Genomic DNA, 21,498 nt, shown 5'->3' with positions numbered 1-21,498 from the left:
ATGGTTTGTATCCTTAAGGAAGATTACGAAAATCGTTGCGAGAATACTACAGTGAGGGAGATGCACCGCTCGGAAAACCACTTCTCTGAAGTGCCGATGCGGAATGCTGAAGGCATCCGCCATAATCAGTCCAATTCTCAACCACTGCGCATCTCCCACTGCGGCATACACTCCGTTGCTTCAACGATCTCCTAGTAGTCTGCAAGGCTGAGTGCGGGCGTCTCCGAGAACTCCGCCACTGTTTCTAAACAGAACCTTTGTGGCTGAGATAAAGAGAAGCCGAACACTGATGCGTATCGTATTATTAAGAGCGATTCCGTTCCAAAGTGCAAAATAATCACGCACCATTCTACAAAACAGGTTCACTTTTCCCCGCGATGTAACGTGACAGTTTCACTTCTCAAGGCACTGATTTCCGAAGATAAACATCTTTAATAATAAACGATAGCATCTATAGAAACAAAACTCGAAAATATTCACACTTGCACTGCGCTGCAAGCCTGCATACTATCGTTTTCTTCTTGATCGCTGTCAATGCAGTGGAACAAAATGGCATTTATTGCGCATATTCTTCTCATGGTGGTACTGGCGCTGTGTACCGGGAAGATACGGAGCGAAGCATGCAGTCCTGACCAGATTTACAAATGCCAAAAACCATACTTTCGGCACCGCCATGTGCTGAAATTGTTGGAGTGGCCAATGACGGATGTGGTTGTCAATGCCACGCAGCAACAGGTTCTTAACTACTGCAGGTAATACCGTAACATACATAAGCTTACTTGTTAATAAATTACTTAACCTCTTAAATATCTCGATCCGGTAGTTGAGCGTCGTAATCATTGCTCATTTAAAACATCCTCTCGTATTCTAACGTAGCGTGCAGTTAGATAGCATTCCCTTTCCACAACCATGTGGTAATACCGTTTAAAGCGCAATCAAGGGAATGTGTAGAATACAGTATTTAAACACGTCATGGGCGTGCGAGCTGCATTATGGCACATTGAACCGGTTTCGTCCAGTTTTCAGAATTTTGCAAAAAGTATTTTCTTGTCTTTACTGAATTTAATTTATTATGTACATTCGTAAATGTAATAATCAAAACAAAATAATCAAATAAACTTTACATTTATTCACAATATTTACATCAGCGAGCACCACGCAGTAAACAAAATCAAATAAAGAATTTTTCCCAGTTAAGGTGATGAAATAACGGCTTATGGTCACTTTGCTACAAAAATTATTACCGACTGCAATAAGTATAAGCGTTTTGAAACATATTAAAGCCTTTCATATTTGAAAATAGCCGAAGTAACCGTTCACCGCAGTGACCACCGCGCACAATGACCCTGCAATGGTTGACAACATTAGCTGCCCAAAAGTACACAATACACCCATAGCATTACCACGCAAAATCAAATAATAAAATAAAAAATGATAATTTAGTTTAAGCCCATATTTTGTCTTTGTACTTAATTTATTTTAGTTGTAATCAGAGCAGGTAGCCGATTATCGGCTGGTTGACAATCGCGCATTGTTATTTAAACCTGATTTATCCTCTGCTACGGATCAGAGAAAGTTCCAGTCGGCATGGGATCGACCGTTGATTGACCAAGAGTGTTGTTAATGAAGCGGACGACCACCGACGAAGCGAACAGAGCCGCACTTTTAGCTGCACTACACCGTGATTCGGGCGCATGGCTAAATGCTTTGCCTGCACCTAATTTGCGCACGTTCTTACGGGATGAAGAAGTGCGTATTGGCATTGCACTTAGGTTTGGACTTCCAGTCGTAGAAGAGCACAACTGTGTGAACTGCGGAAGCCATGTGGAAACAAATGGTCACCACGGCTTATCCTGTTCCAGCAGCCGAGGAAGATGGCCTAGACATGTCGAACTCAGCGACGTAACAAAGCGGGCTCTGGAACATGCTGGGTATCCATGTCAAAGCGAGCCACTGGGACTGTCCGGTATAAACAATACGCGGCCAGACGACATGACTCTCGTCCCTGTACGTGATGGCAAAGCGCTCGTTTGGGACGCTACAGGTTGGGACATAGTAGCCTTATCGCACGTGCGGGCATGCGCGAGTGCATCCGGCAGTGTTGCGCTTTTAGCCGAAGACAGGAAACGTCATAAGTACGTGTTTGTGGAAGAAATGGGATATCTTCTTTATCCCCTGGCGGTCGAGACCTTTGGAACCTTTGGTCCGGCATTTGCGGAGCTTATTCGTTTCGTTAGCAGATATGCCGGGCAGGCGCGGATGCTGGACGAATCGTCGACGGAGTGTCATGTGGGCCGGATCCCGTCCAGCCTGTGGATTACGCGACAGAGCTTCCAGTATGCCCGTTATGCGGCACAGAAATTCTGGGAAATCCATCTGTCGTATCAGTCCAGCGGCCAGCAGAGACCGCAGCGGTTGACCAGCCCCAGTCTCTTTGTGGGCAGCTACAGGGATAACGCACAGCCATCTGGTGTCAATTTCAAGTTTGATACGGTGCTAACCGTGGATAATCATTTGGGTAAAACGATAAAAGTACCTTCTTGATCGATCTGTAAATAAATAGAATAGTAAGGAAGCCGATAGTCGTCACTAATGGAATAATTATGCCAAAAAATTCTAGATATACAAAGTTAATAGATGCTAAATAAATTAGCAATGGTCATTGTCTTTTAAACCCGAGCGCGCATATACAACATATCGGTTGATACTTGATGTTTGTAAACTGCCTTACAATCAGCCTCATAATTTTTCAGCCTCACAAGTTTTCTCGTATCAGTTAAATGACCTTTTATGCTGAAAATAAACGATTATATTAACAGAAAATAAAAGAATGGGATTTTAAATGTGTTCTGTACTTCGTTTAGGCTCGTATAAGGCGTATCTGGAAGATCCTATCGTCTGCAGTGCGTCCGAACGTGCCAAATTGTGTACTACTTCCGCTCTGGAGCTGGAGAGGTGCGGCCTAATGAAGCCAGCGTTCCAGGTAGACTTCATGATTTCTCGCATCTCGGACAGGCGGGTCTACAGATGTATTTATAGTTGGGTGATTTTTAAACCGTCTATTCAGGCACATCGCATCCGCCCTGAACTCGAATGTCAACCACCGGTGAAGAATCCATATATCTGTCTGACTAAAATCAACGCCAACCAAACTGATATTTGCGATGGTCGATGTTGGTGACCTTGCCGGAAGGTATGTAGTAATGGATAGCCACCTCTTTCTTGCTTTAGAAAGAAGTGTCGAGCAGATCAGTCTGCCATTTATTTTGTGAACAAATTACCGTCTTCAATCGTACTCCGTTTAATTAAGCATAAGCAAATCCCTTTTATCAATTTTAATTGGGCGTAATATTTTAATACCTAAATAATAATGATTTCTTTCTTATAGATAGCAAGTTATAATCTTATAATAATCTTTCTTATAGATAGCAAGTTATCCCGATATTAATAAACAATAACTAGTCTTGTTGTTCTTATTGATAATTTTCATTTTTATTTACTGAAGTACCCAATATTATATCGAATTTTACAGTCAGTTTTTCAAGCATCTCTCAAATGTACGAGTATAATTAATGTCTTGTGTCAACAGTCACTTCAACGCCATCCAGCTGGCTCAGGAGCGCTTCGTTAGCCGTGACCGCCTGGGCAGCAGCAGCTCCATCTTCGACGAGGCTTACTCCGTGGCTCTGGTTCGCGATCCCAACATCCGCAGCCTGAATGACCTCCGCGGAAAGCACGCCTGCTTTAGCGGTGTTTTCGAGGCTAACGGTTTCATGCTGCCCATTAACGCGCTACGCCGCAACGGCCTCCTAGGACACAGTGACTGCCAGAATATCCGAGCGGCGGCAGATTTCTTCGGGGACTCCTGTCTGCCATGTCTGTCGGATGCCGAGCTCAATACTAACGTGTGGACCGACGACAAGGCCAAGCTGTGCCGCCGGTGTCAGCGCGGTGAGCAGTCGTGTGCGCGGGGTGGGGACAATAAGTATGACGGGGAGATGGGCGCGTTGAACTGTCTGCGCGACGGAAAGGGGGATGTGGCGTTCGTGTCGCACACGGTGCTGAACGAGATCCCCGATGAGCAGCGGAGGATGTTCTGTTTGGTGTGCGGACAGGCGAATTCTGGAACGGCGCAGGGGATCGATTCGTATTCAACTTGCAGTCTGGCGAAGGCGCAAGGTGGCGTCTAGGGCTGGGAACAGGACGGCTATATTGCCCTGAACCCGTACTTTTTCAATTTTTCTCTTCCTGAACCTGTCCTGTCCCTGAAACTCACCGTGTCGATCAACCTGAACCTGTCCTGAACCTCATGCCCTTCACCCTGAGCCTGACCTGAAAACCTGAGCTTGTTGAAATTAAATTTTAGTTTTAAAATTTTTTGATTGGTGACGATGACGCCACTGGCGTCATCGTCACCAACCGGTAAACTAATGCATTGTTATCGCAGTAAAATTAAATTACAGAGTAGAGAGCTAAATTACAGTCACAGCTTATAAACAGTCTTCATCAATTATTACTTTTTAACTGTATTTGCAGTAAAGCAAGAAATTAGGCATTGGTTTTAAAGTGGAGTCATACTGGTACAACGAAAAATAATGTACATACGTAAAATGATTATACGTTGAAAATTCTGGATTAAGTCAAAATAATGCGGAAAATGCAAAACTGCAAATGATAAATCTTATTACGCTTCGTACATTCTCGAGCACTTGTAGGTACTATGTGAATTTGGCATGCCGGTATAGCAGTTAAATCGACAAAGCTTTATTAGTATTCCATTACTCTTTGCACTGCTTCAGATACAAACCGTTGGCGGAGAAGCGCCGCTTGACGGACATGCTGCTGACCGCTAGCAGCCTCTTCAGTGCCGACCTGACCATCAACAACTTCCAGAACGTCCGCATTGATCTGCCCTCAGGCGCCATGGACCGTGCCCGCAAGACCTACCACATGTTCGGCAAGCGCAACCGCAACGACTCTTACCTCACCTACTCGTCGTCCTCCAGCTTCTACGGCCAAACTGGTCGGACGGGCGGTAGCCAATACAACAGCGGCAACAACCAATACAACAACCAATATCAGAGCAACCAATACCAGCAAAGCACCTCATCGTACTACAACAGCAACAACAATTATCAACAGCAGCAGAATCAGCAACAGCAATCCCAGTACAGCAATCAGCCGCTGAGTACCCTCAACACCGCCGGGCACTACGCCATCTTCAGCCCGTCGGCGTACGATCTGCGCGGTTTCGGTGACGATAACACTACCCACGTGGGACTGGCGCTGGGTTCGTACCGGGAACTGGCCGAGCGGAGTAACTGGCGGGTGTGCATTGATACCGGTACGGCCGGCCGCCCAGCGGTGGCGGGGATGTTTAGTGTTCTTGTGATGGTGGTGCTAAGCAGGATCCTGTTGTTTGAATGGTCAACGGTGGGAGTTTAGTTTTGTATTAACGTTTTTGTCCAGGATTTTATTGGGAGAATATGTGCCACTGATACCAAAATGCGTAGCGCGTTGAGGGGTTCTTCGATTTCGTTTTTTTGTTGCAGGACTTTTTTGTGGAATACATTTATGTACCCAGTAAAAACTAATATTAATGCAATCGCCGGTTCATACGAGATACATATTTGTGCCGAATAGTCGTTGTAGATGTTGTTTCTTGTGTAATTAATAAAGATACTGTCACGACTTGAACGTGGCGGCATAATGTATTTATTATGAACCGCCACTGAGGGCGCAAACAACCAACTGATTGTTGTCATCAGGACAACAGTGGCACACTGCAACCGCAGTTGCCATGCTGGACAACACACCAGATAGAGGTCACAGAGGACACAACATTCTCGTGACGTCAGTGCCACTGCACTACGCCACAGATACCATAGATCGAACAGCCGTTCGGTGTATCGAAAAATCGGGAATGGGCCGGTCAATCTTCGGTCAAAAATTTAATTAAAAAATCGACGAACAATGTGCGAATATATCAGTCTCATAACGCATAAAGCGTTAGAACTGGTCGAACAGGGAAGCGGTTGTTTGCGCATTATGCGTTAAAATGTAATAAAAGTATCTACAGTTTACAGTTCTACGTTGTACCCACCTTTAACGTATGTACAGTACTTCCTGTGCATTAATAATTAAGTGAATGTATCGTACAAACATGTTCCGTGTTAAAACTACCGGAGGCGACAATGCAACGCGCGCGCGCATACATGCTTCGGTTTTTCCGGTTCCGCATAATCGTCGGCTTAAACGAGCGTTTCACACTTTCACTGACTTGGTGATTGTGATCGTTATTTAAGGTTGATTGCCGATTGTCAACAAACTGTATCTGTATTAGCCATCTTTCCGACGCATCGATTTAATTTTTTAATAAATCCACGAGGGAATTTTCCTGTAATTTACTACACAAGCTCTAAAATAATTTCTGTATTTACGTTACAGTTTTTATTTTAATTAAGTATTTATCCTGCATAATTCATATGGCGGAATAAAATTCTACGTGCATGTGAGTCACGCATAATTATGGAACATAAACAGTTGTCTGGGTGTTTTTGTAGTAATATTCATTAGCTATTCTGACATTCGGCGAAGACGTTTGCCAGCGGCGCGGAATCAAACACCAGTGAACGCAGGCCGAAAGAAAGTACCCTGCTGAACAGGATCTTAACGCGTCATGTTTCAGCACTTTTACTGCTAAGATACCGTCGCACTCATAACGCGTGGAAAATCAACCAACGATCCATGAAATTCTGCGCAAAATTCTCCTCTGTTATTATCATTTTTCCATCCGCATCATCCGCGTTTTTGGAACCGGATATCGCATGTTCATCTGCTAACGCCGGTCTCAGCCATTGGCTTATAATTTAATTAAAACAGAAACTCTAAAACGGCGCCTTAATATCCGATTAACTTGTTGTATTATTCAGAATGATTTGCCGATGGAATTATTACCAAGCTTATCTTTTTACATTATTTCTTCCCTTCCTGAAGTCCCATCCCACCGGAAATGTATATACACTTGAGAATTCTTTATCCGGTGAGAAAAACTTTGTGCATTTCGGCTAATATTTACGTAAATCTGAAAAAAATGGTTCAATAAATCTAATTAAGGAAAATCCAAAATATATTGGGAAATCGATGTTTCGATATTCTGCTAAAACAACAATTACGCCTAGAAATTTTCAGTGATTTTTTTTTTAATTTTCAAGCGGTGTTACTCGGAATGCTTGTAGTCAGCAGTACCGAGCGGTCGCCTACATAGCCGTAAATTGCCTAAAGGATTTGGCGGCTTAATACTGTATGTATTACAATTTGTCAGCTTCACTTTAATGACCGATACCATATTTCCGCGACCACCTTTTTTCTCACACTATATTACGTATGATGGCGTGAGATCTGTTGCCCGGTGCGTTGTGCACGGTTCGCCCGACATGCTTCCGCTCAAGCGCTTAAATAATATATAAATTATACAATTTTCGCTCATACTTTATCCTGATTTATTTTGTAACGAAAAATCGGAAACTGTCATTGGGTAAATTCAATAATTATATTTCGCAGGTTATTTAATACGGCATTCCCGCGATCTGACGTTTAAGCCCTTTAACATTATGACGCCGCTCAACTTCAGCGCCCCACACCAGATCTCCATCGAGGAGCTAAAGAAGATGAACCAGAATACCGGCTTCTCCTCGTCCACCTTTACTGCCCAGGCCCAGCGCATCGACACCAAGAATCCCAGACTGGATTTGGGGACATCGTTGTCCGTGGCCATTGATATCAATGGTCCGTTGGGGGAAGTAGGCAGCTCCTTCAAGGGATCACAGAACACCGGTGCGGCGACTTCCCAGGCGGGGGCGTTGACCGGGACCAAAAAGGGCAGCAAGGGACCGGCCAACGCACAGACGGCCGCCCAGGCCAACATCCTGGTGGATGATCCCAACGCGGAGGCCTCGGCATCCGTGCTCAACACAGCCAATGTGATCATGTCGGGGAATGCGAAGGGCAACGCGCAGTCAGCGGGTTCGGTGAACACCAAGTCGCCGGATGAGACAATAACGACGGCAGCGCCACCAGCAGGTAACTGACTTCAGCAGTATGTATGGTCCGAACACCGCGTTCATAAATTTTGATAAGTTTATATAGGTCTACCGTAATTAATTTAACTCTACGAAAAGTAGTTATTAGCTTTGCAAACTGCTGGCCCCTCCACGATACCAAAGGTGCGCCGTCACTCGTTCAAAAACACAAGCGTGATACGAGGTTCTGCCGTTTCGGCACGATCGATCGTGCAAACTGCTGCGCTTAAGCGTAGGCATAGCGCGAAGCGTCGGGTAAATAATCAGGAAGTTTCACTTATCGAAATGTACCCAAAACCCTACCGCGCACAGCAAATTCAGTTTGCGAATGCCAATACGGTTTTCATTTGCCCTACCAACCGCATCGCCGTATTTTCGGCTTTATAAAACCTTTTTGAGGCGTAGAGAAATTGCAGCGCTTCGTTGTTTGGCTTGCTGGAATCTTCTTTTCTATCGCCGGGCAGGCGTTAGCTCTATGCCGTTTTGCGAATTTTACGTTGGCTTGGGGAAACTTTCCTCGTTGTTCATTTTACGGCGTATCGGACAGAAAGAAAGCACGATACCCTTTGTTCCATTTGAAAGCAACCACATGGGAAACGGGGATGGAGGGGCCGGCATAACATCCATATATCCTCTATATGATCCTGAGCTGTCATTTTGCTTTAGCGGCGCCTACAAAATTAGCTGCATTGGAAAGCCCGAAGAAGTTGGCCACGGTGGAGACCACGCAGAAACCGATTACCGTCGCGCGCACTACTAGCACAACAACGACGACGACCAGCACCACCACAACGACAACAAGTACGACGACGACGCCTCTACCAGCTCTGCCTTTAATGAATACCGAAACACAAGGCACGGATGCACCAGCGGAAGGAGGAACCGACGCTGATACCACCACTTTGGCCAACTCAGATCAAACCACCGAAATCGGCGGTGGCGGGTCCGTTGACTCTGAAGACCAGGACGAGCGGCCGCACCGGGGTCGCCACCGTCGTCCCCCACCTCCACCGCGACGACCCATGCACGGGGGCTTTAGTCGTGGAGAGCAATTCGGCATTAATCGCTTCGTGGGACAGCAGCTCAACCGGGGCTATCTCCAAACCGGACCCAACTTTCCCACCAACAGAAATGGTAACATGGTGTTCGTATTGCAACTTCCTTCTGGCGATCACCTGGCATCTCTTTTACTCAGCGCAAATTCAGCCACATTTTTTAAAGTAGACTCCGTTAACAAATCAGCGCCGCTGATGTACCACTCACGAATTACAATTGTCAGAAACTTATCGACGAATATGCTGACCCAAGGTTGTGGAGGATTAGCTTGATATGTGGTTCCTGAAGATACCACATTTCATAAAACGGCTTAGCCATTCCTAAAAACGGTTTAGCTATTCATAAAACGGTTCAACCATTCCAAAACGCTTTGTGCAACACTGAAGCACACTTCGCGCTGTACATTTAGCAGTGCTATAGTAGTATTAGTGTGTAGTTCTAACTGTGTCATTCGGTATTCTTATCGGCTAATCCAGTTGCTTGTATCTGTACAGCAGTAATTTAAGTAATCCTTCTCATACTACTCATAAAACTGCTGTATATGTACTCGTAGCACTTGCAATGAAACAGTTCTATGGTGTTTATTTTTGCAGGTAACACGCCGGTTATGAAAACCTTCCAGCTTCAATTCTCCCTAGACAGCCCGAGCGGTGGCCAGTTTCAAAAGCAAGAAATGCGCTTTGCGCCAGCACCACTACAATTCGGCGCAGCGCGACCTCTTCAGTTCGCTCCGTTTCTATCCAGTTTTGCGCCTCTACCCAGCATTTCGCGTTCCGCCGATAGCGTACCACGTTCATAGAACGTTCCACGCGGACTGTGTAACTCCGAAAGCAGATGTTCATTGCTATCTAACATTTTTCCCGTTTTTCTGGTTGACGCACTACTACACATACTGAATTACGATTGGTTTATACTGCATATTGTATTTACATTCTATATAAGCTATGGAATCACAATCAATCAGTCAAAGAAAACCCGCTGAACCTTACGTAATCCACGGAGAAGATCGGACTATTAGGGATCAATAACGCGCGTTAAAATGAACAACATTGTGCTTATCTTCCGTCGCAATCAGACAACGTGACAGAAACATACACTACTGAAAACCTTCCAGATAAAATTAAAACATTCTACGCACGGCTTCGCGGCCTTGACATTCCCAACATGTACACATAATATTTATAATATTTACCGCACATGTACTGCGCTAAATTGTTTTACGAACCAAATCAGTTCATTCGCGCTGTGCATTACCCAGTATTGGCATTGCATAAAGCACATAACAAATTTAACATAATGCCGGCATCACCTTTTCCTGGATTTCATCTGGTTGTTCTACTTTGTTGTCTGACTATCAGCACGGTGCTAACGAAACCGACGGAACACGATGAACGCGGCGGATATTTCCCTCTAACGGAATTCATCCGCAGCGCGCTGGAGCAGCCAACCTGTGCGCAAGGGTATCGTGTCTGTGACGCAACATGTGTTTCTACACGGATGCGCCGTGTCTATATAAGTCCGTAAGTGGCAGTACTTTCATAATCAGTTCTGGCATTCTGAGTTTGGCAGTGATCGGAGTTTAGAATTAAATAATTATGGGACACAAATATAAATATGCAAAACCAGATAAGCACTTTTGTTTACGTCACAGCGACCTCCCCTTTACGGCAGTTGGTCCATATTGCGTGACGCAGATATGCAGAACTTGCATATCCCGCCCAGGATAAGCAAAATAAAGAAACTACTCCGGAGTAGTTTTTCTGAAATGGCAGATCTAAATAAGTTGCTTATTACTCGTACAACAGCGTAAGCGCGTCGCGTGCTCTTCCATAATTTATCTAACTTACTTTTGTTTTGAAGTTCTCCTAATATTTCTATATGCCATAATAATTTCCTCATAATAAGAGTACTGATTGACTGATTTGATTAATTTGTTGTTGTTTAATAACTTCAATGCTGGCCGTACGCACAGGTGCTCCCAAAGTTAAAAATTAGCCTTGGAAGATAGGCTGCTGATTATTGGATGCCTGAACTTAGGCTGTGACGTGACGAAAAGTACTTATCTTGGTTTGCATATTTATATTTGTGTCCCATATTATCGTCCGAGATGCACTTCTCGCTTCGCGTAGATTGTTAGGCTTAGCTATGCCACATTGATATATTAGCTCATTCTCTGTCGTTGAGTAAGGTCGGTAGGATAGATTATTACGGTAATTATTCCTTTCGTACTGATCTCTCCGTCACTACATAATATAGACATATACGAGTAAAACCACACTATTTGTAGGTAGTAGGTGTGCGAAAGTCATATGCGACGAAGTAGCCGCACCCGCGACAACGTACTCGGTGACCAATCACACGCACAGTAGAATGGGAATACGCTCTGGACTCCGGTGAAGTCCGGAGTCAAACTTCGGTTCCGCTAGTTGCAAGCGGATATCGTGCCTCACGGAAGTTACCGTAACTAACGATATGATATGAAGTTACCGTAACTAACGTTTTATTAAAATTAAACTAACGATATGATTCGAAAAAGCACACAACAAATTTCGACTTTTTTTTAATAAACTGTAATGTTTCTCCACCTTATAAAAAATCTGTTTATCATATTTCTAATTTTTGTTATCATCACAACTCACAAGTCTGGCAGAACCGCTATTACGCCACATAACTTTCTTTTGATTGGTTGTCACTTTCGCCAGTTATCGGGCGTGTTGCTTTGCGAGTTTTTACCATTAGTCGCAGTACAACGAGTTAGATACACTTCGTAGGCGTCAAACGTCTACATTACACCTGTTTCGTCGATTCACTTATAAAGTTATAATAACATTGTCATCTCTCTCACTTATAATTTTATTCGTTATTATGATATTATTTGTGAAAAGGACCAATTATTATTTTCTTAACTACTACTCAGTCGGTTAACTGACAATCTTTACGTAAAAAGACAAGTTCTATTTTCTATAACGGCTACACTTAACTGTTAAACAGTCTAAACTGTACATACTAACAAACTCGCAGCATTACCAAGCTGTCGTTCCACAGCATGACAGCACTACATTAGAAAAATGCTTCAACCGAATTTCCATTTCAACCGAATTTCTTGCTTCCGAATACTTTTTTTCAGATCGAGTACAACCTTTTGCTGCACTCTAATGAATCTTCCATTTTGCGCTTATCAATAATGTTATAAGTAAAATATTGCTGCATAATTATAGGACCATCGAAGCGTTTAAAATAGAGCATACTCTCACATTTTTTACACATTCTATTTTATAGGCATATAAAATTTCTACGTGTTTTTCGAATTCAGTTCTTCATTGTTTTTTTTCGCTTGCAGTTTCGGGAAATTCGAACTTGCGTCTCTACCGGCTATTGGCGCGATCTGGACGTTCGCAATTTCAACCAGTTGCCCTTGACAAATTTGCTCCTCACCGTGCTGGCCAGAGACTACCTGCCCAATTTCTGAAAGATTTGCTTAAATTTTTAAGTTGAATGTTGCATAACTTGTATGTTTTAATTTTTTTCGGCTAGCGGCCCTGCAGCGTTTACAGTAAATTCGAATTCCGTTTTTGGTAGCGTGGGACCCATAACTAACTCTTGGTTCATGAATTCACTGTCTGTCTTTGCATAAAGTTTGGAAGATGCCTTGCTGAAAGTGCTGAAGCTTCGATTAAGTCAATTGCTTTTCTTCGTGTTCACCTGACTTTTTCACATGAGTGTACTTGTACTGATCTCAACTGCTAATCTCGTTCTGAAACGAAAATATCGACTAAAACTTCCGAGCCAGTTGCAAAACCGTGCTAAAGGTGTTACGACCAACTTTTCATCGAATAACAAATAAAAATGCGGTGCGCCGTACTTCTGATTACATAATAATTATTATAATTATACGAAAGTCGGATGAAATTAATTTTCGTATGAGAAGTTGTGATTATGTACTGTATTTACATCGCGATATTAAGGGTCAGAGGAGTCCCCGTTTTTATACCATATTAAGGGTCACAGCAATTCCCTGGACCCAGCGCACTAGCTATAGGTTCCTTTGACGTCAATGGAGCCGACAAATAATGCGGACACTCCAGGTGATTCCCCTGAACCTTTAAATCTGATAAACTCGGGGAGCCCTCTGACCCTTAATATCGTGTAACTACAAGAGTTGCACGCCACATTTCGTTACACAGCATGACAAATAACGCCAACGACGGTACCATTAATTTTTGATGCCATGCACAGAGCTCGGGGTTCGTTGAATATAGAAACTACTTGGGCTACTCGGTCTTGTCAAGGGACCATTGGCAGGGAGAAAGGTTGACTCCCCGTATTAACACGCCATAAAATGTAGACCAAAATTAAAATGTGCCCTTTGCGCAAGTACTCTTCAGCTCGGACATCGGCGGTTCGTCGACGTTGTATCCCGCCAGAATCCTAGATTTCCGCTTGGAATGACTCCGACCGTACGTTATGGGGAAGTAACATGGGCGGGGCAGTTGTTTCACGAAGCCCTGCCAAACATCCAGATTCGGCTGCCGGCAACTTTGGGAGATCTCCGCAGCAGACAACTCCAGCCGGGTAATTTTTTCATCAAGATAAACAGCAGCTTAGGGGGCAAATTGCTGACGACATTGTTCGCCAGGCAGGAAAGTAGTATCCTCGCTATAATTGACCAGTTTTTTTTATCCGGGGGGTCTAAATTGTTTGCCCTAGGGGATAATTAACGGTTTGTGTGTTTCGACCCTAGGGGATAATTAACGACGTATTTTTTGACCGGGGTAGATTTTAACGAGTGGAATGTTTTTTAATATGTGATTTTGTTAAAATACGTCATGAAATTGCAGACTAACTATCGTCTCGTTAGATGGTATTGTGAAAATGGCACACTGATTAGTACATTACCGCTTATTTTTGAGTGAGAGAAACAAAAAAGGAAAAAAGGAAGCTTGTATCTGTGGTCGGGTAAGTATGCTATTGCGGTAACACACGTTCCGAACGACCACGACCCCTGTTCGACCTTGGCTTCCCTATTTTTTTTTTGTTTTACGCGTCAATAAGTTGTACTTAATGGTAAAGCATGGTGACTATTTATAACACGTTGACAACGGGATATTGTAATAAGGAATGACCATGGCTTTCAAGGATCATCGGAATCGGTAATCCCTGCGGGATCAGCGAAATATGGATGGATTATCGTTTTCGGTGACCCATACGAGTGCAGCGGTTAATCACGTACGGACAACACCGTAGCAACAGTATGAGGGATCACCAGAATCGGTGATCCCTGCGGGATCAGTGGACTTTGGATGGATCATCGAGTTCGGTGATCCATACGAGGGCAGCGATTAATCACGTACGTACAAAACCGTAGCAACAGTGTACTTTCAGGTAATCTCTTGATAAATAAATGTAGATATTTTTGCTAGGGAACTGATCTGAACAGCCAAGGCCCATAATGGATTTTTTATTTTTTTACTGAAAGTGCTATAAATCAACAGAAAGATGCATTATTGTATGTGGCGCCACCGTCAGGAAAGAACAGTTTCGTTCCGGAAAGTTGTTGCAGCTTGTTATGTTTTCGCATATGGGTCGATTCAAAAGGTATGACCGGCGTTGATGGTTTAAAGGCACGCCCAATCTTACACTGCTCCATGAAATCCGACCGTTGTATTTTTGCTGTAATATGAATGATGATATAAGTTTCCGGTAAAATTTTCAATCAGACAGAACCACGTATGCATCACTATCGTTGAACGAAATGCTGTAAAGTTCTTACCTAACATTGTCATATTGTTGGATTGTTCGGTTTCGTAGGGTGCTGTTCCAGTAGTCAGTTTGCATAATTTTTCCAACGCTTTCGGTGACAACAAACGCAGCAAAAACTACGAAAACACAACGTACAGATTAATTAACAACACCTTCTCGCATTTTTGTTCTATGTTTCGTGCATAGCACAACATGTGCTGGAGGTTCGCCATTGTAAATTGTGAGTTATTATTGAAACACATTAACATCACTTAAATAGACTAGCGTTGTTTATTTTCCACGAGTAATTAAATCTTTTAAACGCTTTATGAATTATTTTGCATTATTGGTTACTGAAACAATACCTGTTTTTGGCTAAAAGTTATTTAAAATACCCGTTTGTAACAAAGCCTACTTAAGCAGAACATGTTTGGTGCACAAACATTATGTGTTTGCTAAAATTGTTTAGCGTGATAAACGATTATCCGCGCTTTTGCGCTCCCTTTGGAATGTGCATTTGTGAGCCCACAATGTCGGGCAAAACAAACTTTGTATTTACGCTCCTAAAAATCAGCAACTTTGTTCTGGATCAACAACCAACGAGGATATTATACTGTTACGGTCAATGGCAGAAGGGTTTTGAAACCTTACGTAAACAGGCTACTCCAGTTGAATTCCTGCAGGGTCTGGACGATATATTCGCAGTTTTGCAGTCAGTTGACACCAAGAAACATACCTACGTTATTATTGACGATTTGGCTACCGATCTGTGCAAAGATTCTCGATGTTCAAACCTGTTTACCCGTGAAATTCATCACAAGAACGTTTCCGTCATCTTGCTTCTGCAAAACCTGTACAAACAGGGAAAATCCAAGCGCGACATCACATTCAATTCGCAGTACCTGATACTATATAAGAACGTCCGGGATGTCAATCAAATCGCATTACTGGCACGTCAAACCGGACTGAAACATTTGGTCGACGCATACAACAAAGTGACATCGGAGCCTTATCAACCTTTGGTATTGGACTTACGCCCAACGTGCCCAGATTAATTAAGAATATGATCCCATGTTTCACCAGGTGAATGAATGCGGATTTATCTGAACCGGAACTCAACAAACACTTTACCAAAATGTTCAAAAGGGTAAAGGCCTTAGCGCCCTTCATCATCACGCTTCAGCACTTGGAGACAAAGCAGCGGAAAGTCCTTGTGAGCTACCTAACCAAATCGCAACTTAAAGCGCTGGAAGAAGTGGCTGTCAATTTGTAAAAAATACAGTTAACTTATCTCCCGCCGAAGCAGATAAGTGCAAACGGTATCGGAAAGCATTAAAGCTGATTGCCTCACGTCACTACCCTTTGAAAGAAAAACGCAAACTAATTCAGCAAGGAGGATTTATTGGAGCCATCTGACCAGTCATTGCCAGTGTTCTAACTTCTCTTATCGGAAACGGATGAATACATTATTGTTCCACGCCGAGTAATGGAAAGCCGGCTCCATGAAAAGCTACAGATAAACAGAGAACCCCCGGAAGCACAAAGTGTTTTATCGCTGGACGCTCTCGTAATTCGAACCCTCCAACGTACTGATATAAGCGAGTATGAAAAAGCCAGCCAGCTGAGTAGGATCCTGGAACGGTTACTTGCCTTAAAACAGAAAGCCATTCCTGATGAAAATCCGTTACAACTACCCACGGACGTAGTCACACATCCGCTTCCAATAGCTACGGAAAGGAATCCACAGCCCTCGGTATTCCGTCCGTATTCCCGACTGCCACCGCAAGCTATAATTGTTGAAACACAAGAGTCTAAACAGCCAGCTTCTCGAAAACGAAAGATACCAGAAGAATTTGAGGAAGCTGCTCCTACGAAGCAGCCTCGACAACCTTCATTCCCATCCGATTTACCCTAAGGACACAAGCGCGACCCCGAAAACGATCCTGAAGACAGCATCAAACCGCAGACCGCGCGCATTGCTTTGTTTCCGGCATCGCTGCCGAAGAAAGGTTCCAAACACCATCAGGACGAAAGTACCGAATCGCGACCAGCAAAAGCAGCACGCGTAGCATTGTTCCCCCCGACCGCACCGAGGAAGCGTCGAAAGCGACCGACTGAAGCCAACGACAACCAAGGGTCTTCGCGTAAGCATCCTCGTAGATCTTTGTTTCCGGTTACTACTCCCCTACGTGGGAAAAAAAGGAAGGCGGACCAGATTGAAGGCAGTGTTAGAAAACTGTGCTCGAGTACCATCCGAAAAGGAACGGGCCAATCCAGAATTCAGTGGATCACTGTGACGTAAAGGCCGGACTTATCCCCAGCGTTTTACGGTTATGCCGTATATTTAAGATCAACTGTGTCTCTACCTGCTGCAACAAAGCCGATGGAGAAACTAATGAAACGATACCTCAACTCGCGCGATTCCGGCGGACTTGGAGGCGTGGAAAGGTTCCGAAGAAGTCATAAGACCAGAGCCAACAGACGGAAAGCACAGGAGATTCTGCAAGAGATCGATGCATACACTGTGACCAAGGAAAATCGGCGTCGCTTTGCACGCAACCGGATCGTAGTGACCAACCTTCGTCAGTAGTATCAAGCGGATCTGGCTGACTTATCGAAATATTCCAAAGAAAATGATGGGTACAAACACCTGCTGTTTGTAATTGATTGTTTCTCCAAAAAGCTGAGCATTCAACCAATGAGGTCCAAAACGGCCAACGAAACCATGAATGCCTTGTCCAAGGCTTTTGAAGAGCTCGGCGAGCCGGAAACGCTGCAGTACGATATAGGCACCGAAGTCGTTAACGCAAAGGTCAAGACCTTGGAAGAGAGAATTATTCACTTTTTTACATCGGAAAACAAAGACATCAAATGTGCCATGGCCGAACGCGTCATCTGCACCATCCAAACACAAATGTTTCGCTTGTTTCGTGCGCGAGTTTCGACCCGGTATATTGATAAACTGCAAGATCTGGTGTACTCGTATGACCACTCTAAACATCAAGCACATGGACTGCGACCAATAGACGTTACTCAGAACAATTCTTTGGTGGTATTCAACAAATTGTATCCAACCAGAGAACTTCGACAACCTCGATTCAAGGTCGGCGATGAAGTCCGGATAGCCGTGCATAAAACCAAGGTGGAAAAAGGCTATACGTATCAATTTAAGGAGGAGGTGTTCTACATCATTAAAGTCATTTCACATACCGTACCGGTATACCAACCAAACGACTACCAAGAACAACCTATCCAAAGAACCTTTTATGAACACGAGCTCTCCAAAGTATCGCGCCCGGAACAGAAAGAATATACCATCGACAGTATCATTAGAAGCCGTGGTGATAGAGTACTAGTTCGGTGGTAAGGATACGGACCTGAGCACGATTCCTGGATAAAGGCATCATCATGTACGAAGGAGCACCATTCTACGTGACGTTCCCGAGCGATGTCGCTACGGACCCCAGCAACACACCTTCAAACTGGACGACCAAACTGAAACATCCCATTACCTTGAAGGGAAAATGGGAAATGGCCCTTGTCGAACTACAGTGCCTCAATTCCTTTTTCACTCTTCCCGTCGAGCAGAAGATTGAAGTGCACATCGTTAAAGAATTCAGACTAAAGAAAGACGAAGCAAACTTTTTGGAGTCTGCGGACCAAGTTGTGCATACCGACGAGATTACCATCCCTCCTGGAAATTACAGGGAGGCCAAATTGCTATTAAAAACCATCAATTCATTGGTAACCAAAGTTGGAGCGTACATGGTGGACGAAACGGTGCACGCCGATAAGAGCGCCTTGACTGCCGACAGAGCCTTTACCGTTCAGTTGCTGAACGCCACCAATCATCGAGTCCGAATGAATATTGGCAACGGGTTTCCGTCGTCTTTCCCCCGTCGTCGATAGTCTTGCAAAAAATGCTGGGATTTGAACATAATGTACTAAAACCGGGCATACCGATGGAGAGCAACAGCAATGCATTCATTGGCCCATTTCCTATGGAGACAAAGAACGTCAGTATCCAGTACCTGTCATTTCTGGCCAAGCCTCCGAATCCAAAACTGACCAGCTTCATTTTGGAGCGACCGGTCATTACCCTACTGGGGTATTGACCGGTCGCTCCACGAACTCACGAAGAACACTTTAATTCTGATAAATACACGAACTCACGAAGAACACTTTAATTCTGATTTCCGGCCTCGGGTAATACGAGGATCAGACAAGGGCGAAGGTCGATTGTGACACGAGCATACTGCGGTATCCTATGCTAAGATCAGACTTGGATCATGAACATCAAGATAACCTTCAGAACATGCTGTCCCTTTAATCCAATTCACAACGCATTCCTCAACACATGGAGTCAGAAATAAGAAAAGTCTCAAGATCAGTAGTCACGAGAAGGATGCCGATATTAGGAACAACATGAGAACTTATAGGCTAGAAACACAGCATCATACGCGTTAAGAGGATTTAGAGAATAGCAAATCAAACACGAAAGAAAGGACCAGATAACAAAATCAGCAGTGGCGTAGGAGAAGGCGTACAAGTAAACAGTAAGATAAACGGATGAGTACGTACTATCCACTCCTCCCATGTCACTACATACTCTAGTAATTGTTTCCTGCTTGACAGCGCAATTACAACAGTAAGTACAGCAACTGGAACTTCCGCTTAAACTGCTCCCGATCAAACGGGAGCAGCACTGTACTGGTGGGTTTATATTTCAGGACCCACTAATCAGCACTGTCTTTCCGAAATGTTTCGTCTTCCCCGACCATGCAGGATGCTAAAGCGTGCAAACAAATCTTGTTCAGCTTGCTGACTCTCAAACTGCCCAGATTGTCTGATGACCATTGGTGATTCTTGTGATGCGCAAAAAGACGCGGGTCGCAGCTCTGACATCTTTCCAATATCTACAAATGCGGTTCCAGACGACAATGCATACAAGTGAAACTATTTACGCCTAATTGTGCTGTCTTACCTGAACAAGATCGCTCTCTGATTTCTTCCTTATTCGTTCTGCTATCCATTGCGATATCCGCTCCAGATTTACTGGTTTCGGAAAAAATAGATGCTCCTCAAAAATGTCCCAAACCTGTAGGACATTAATGGATCCCAGATGAAAAACTACCAGCGGGAAACGGAACTGAACTGTGTAAAAAGGATCGTCACTGTCAGTGAAACTCATGAAGAAATCGCTCCAAATGATGCTCTCACAACAGGATGCTAATCCTCCATACAATCTGACAATGTCAGAAAAATAGTGTTCCAGTGAATAATTTAATAGTTCGGTAACCAAATATTGTCGGCACAAACTCAACCGCTGAATACGCATACCGGCTTCAGTCAGAATTGGTTTATTAAACCTAATCGCCAAACCGGCTGCCGTGGGGTTCTCGGGTTCGACAACCCGACCATCGCCTTCGTTGCAATCGAAATCGAAGTGATCGAGTAGCTTATCTGGTTCTTGTGCATTTTCTTCTTATCTACTACGCGTGGATATAAAATCTTGCTAGTCGCACAGCAGGTAGAGAGGATGATTACGATATTTTAAAACGTTCCGATAACATAACATTGTTTGTCATTATGTATCACATGGTTATGTGTTCCCATCTCCAGATAAGAAAATGTCTATTCTTATTTTCTGTAATCTTTATTTATTTTTGTGCTTACGACAGCTGTACGGGGGTGCTACGCCAAGTTCGGGCAGTTACAAAAATTCCTCTGCTCCAACCAGTCAAGTTTAATAATTTTATTCTTGCAAGATAGTTCTTGCCCAGTACCAACTTTGGTAGTTTTTGTGTATAATCAAACAGCTGATGTACAAGGAATGCAAGTTTCTAATTCCGCTTTTGTGCAAAAAGCCGCACTGCTTAATAAGAATTAACATGTTTCTTCAACAGAAATTTAAAAATTGGTGGATGTTGAGAAATGTGAGATGTGATGTATGGGCTTATGCCGATCCCATTGCATTTACATAAGGAGTAAGCCATAATCTTTAATTGGATAGTGAATGAGTTTTTATTTCACAAAATGCGGTAACATCACAGTTTTAGAACAACAGATTAAAGAACAGAATTTCATTTAATGCTGCCGCTCCCTCCATTGTTCCGAGCACGGAAGCAGCGTTGCCTCGCTGAATTTCCAGTGACAATCGTTGACGGAGGTATTCATGAGAGCGAGCTCACCCGTATGTTGTTGGAGTCGCTTCCCAATTTCTTTCACTAAACGGCTAGCTGACTTTCCCCATGGTCCAAGAGTTTCAAATGCCAGCGGTACGAAGATGTATCTGCCCTGCAGGTACAAATACAATCCCGCTTTTCTATCCTCCGCCTGAGCGGCGGCGGATCCCGCTGTAACTGAAGTGGACTTCCGATGAGAGACAGCGACAGTATCCACGCAGGTGACGTCCCATGCCAAACACATGCCGCGTTGCCACGCGAACGTGGTGCACCCGTCCGGTCGACGATCTGACGTGTGAGATGTATCTCGCGGCTCTAGTTTTGCGGGGATACCGGCTGAAACTAACGCTCTGCACAGAATGCTGTTCAGGCCGTCGTGGCGTGCATGTCTTCCCGCGGAGAATGCACAGGACAGGCCGTGGTGACCATGTACATCT

General features: G+C 44.0%; 2 protein-coding genes across 2 annotated transcripts; both read left to right on the top strand.

Moving 5' to 3' along the window:
- Positions 1-420: 420 nt before the first annotated feature.
- Positions 421-5,691, top strand: LOC129599546 (uncharacterized). The gene is given in 7 exon segments (XM_055497824.1): positions 421-752; positions 1,571-2,518; positions 2,865-2,983; positions 3,068-3,160; positions 3,162-3,193; positions 3,590-4,182; positions 4,763-5,691. Coding segments are annotated over 6 exon segments (2,415 nt in total). The 5' UTR covers positions 421-752; positions 1,571-1,623; the 3' UTR covers positions 5,446-5,691.
- Positions 5,692-6,291: 600 nt separating this feature from the next.
- Positions 6,292-10,179, top strand: LOC129599547 (uncharacterized protein DDB_G0271670-like). Its single transcript, XM_055497826.1, has 5 exons — positions 6,292-6,399; positions 6,564-7,042; positions 7,564-8,082; positions 8,748-9,215; positions 9,731-10,179. The coding sequence occupies exons 2-5, from the start codon at positions 6,934-6,936 to the stop codon at positions 9,934-9,936; spliced, it is 1,302 nt and encodes a 433-aa protein (XP_055353801.1). The 5' UTR covers positions 6,292-6,399; positions 6,564-6,933; the 3' UTR covers positions 9,937-10,179.
- The last annotated feature ends 11,319 nt before the right edge of the window (positions 10,180-21,498 follow it).

Source organism: Paramacrobiotus metropolitanus, unplaced genomic scaffold, assembly GCF_019649055.1.
Source record: "Paramacrobiotus metropolitanus isolate TYO unplaced genomic scaffold, Prichtersi_v1.0 Parri_scaffold0000148, whole genome shotgun sequence".
In the NCBI taxonomy this organism is placed as follows: Eukaryota; Metazoa; Tardigrada; class Eutardigrada; order Parachela; family Macrobiotidae; genus Paramacrobiotus; species Paramacrobiotus metropolitanus.
The sequence above is the reverse complement of the archived record's forward strand: the minus strand, read 5'-3'. Positions and strand labels throughout refer to the sequence as shown.

What these genes read in the sequence shown, in the direction of transcription:
- LOC129599547 (XM_055497826.1), top strand. Translation starts at nt 6,934, where the DNA reads ATGATTTGCCGATGGAATTATTACCAAGCTTATCTTTTTACATTATTT. An exon ending in ACTTGAGAATTCTTTATCCG is followed by an intron (nt 7,043 to 7,563) that starts GTGAGAAAAACT and finishes TATATTTCGCAG; the next exon opens with GTTATTTAATACGGCATTCC. An exon ending in CTTTCCCACCAACAGAAATG is followed by an intron (nt 9,216 to 9,730) that starts GTAACATGGTGT and finishes TTATTTTTGCAG; the next exon opens with GTAACACGCCGGTTATGAAA.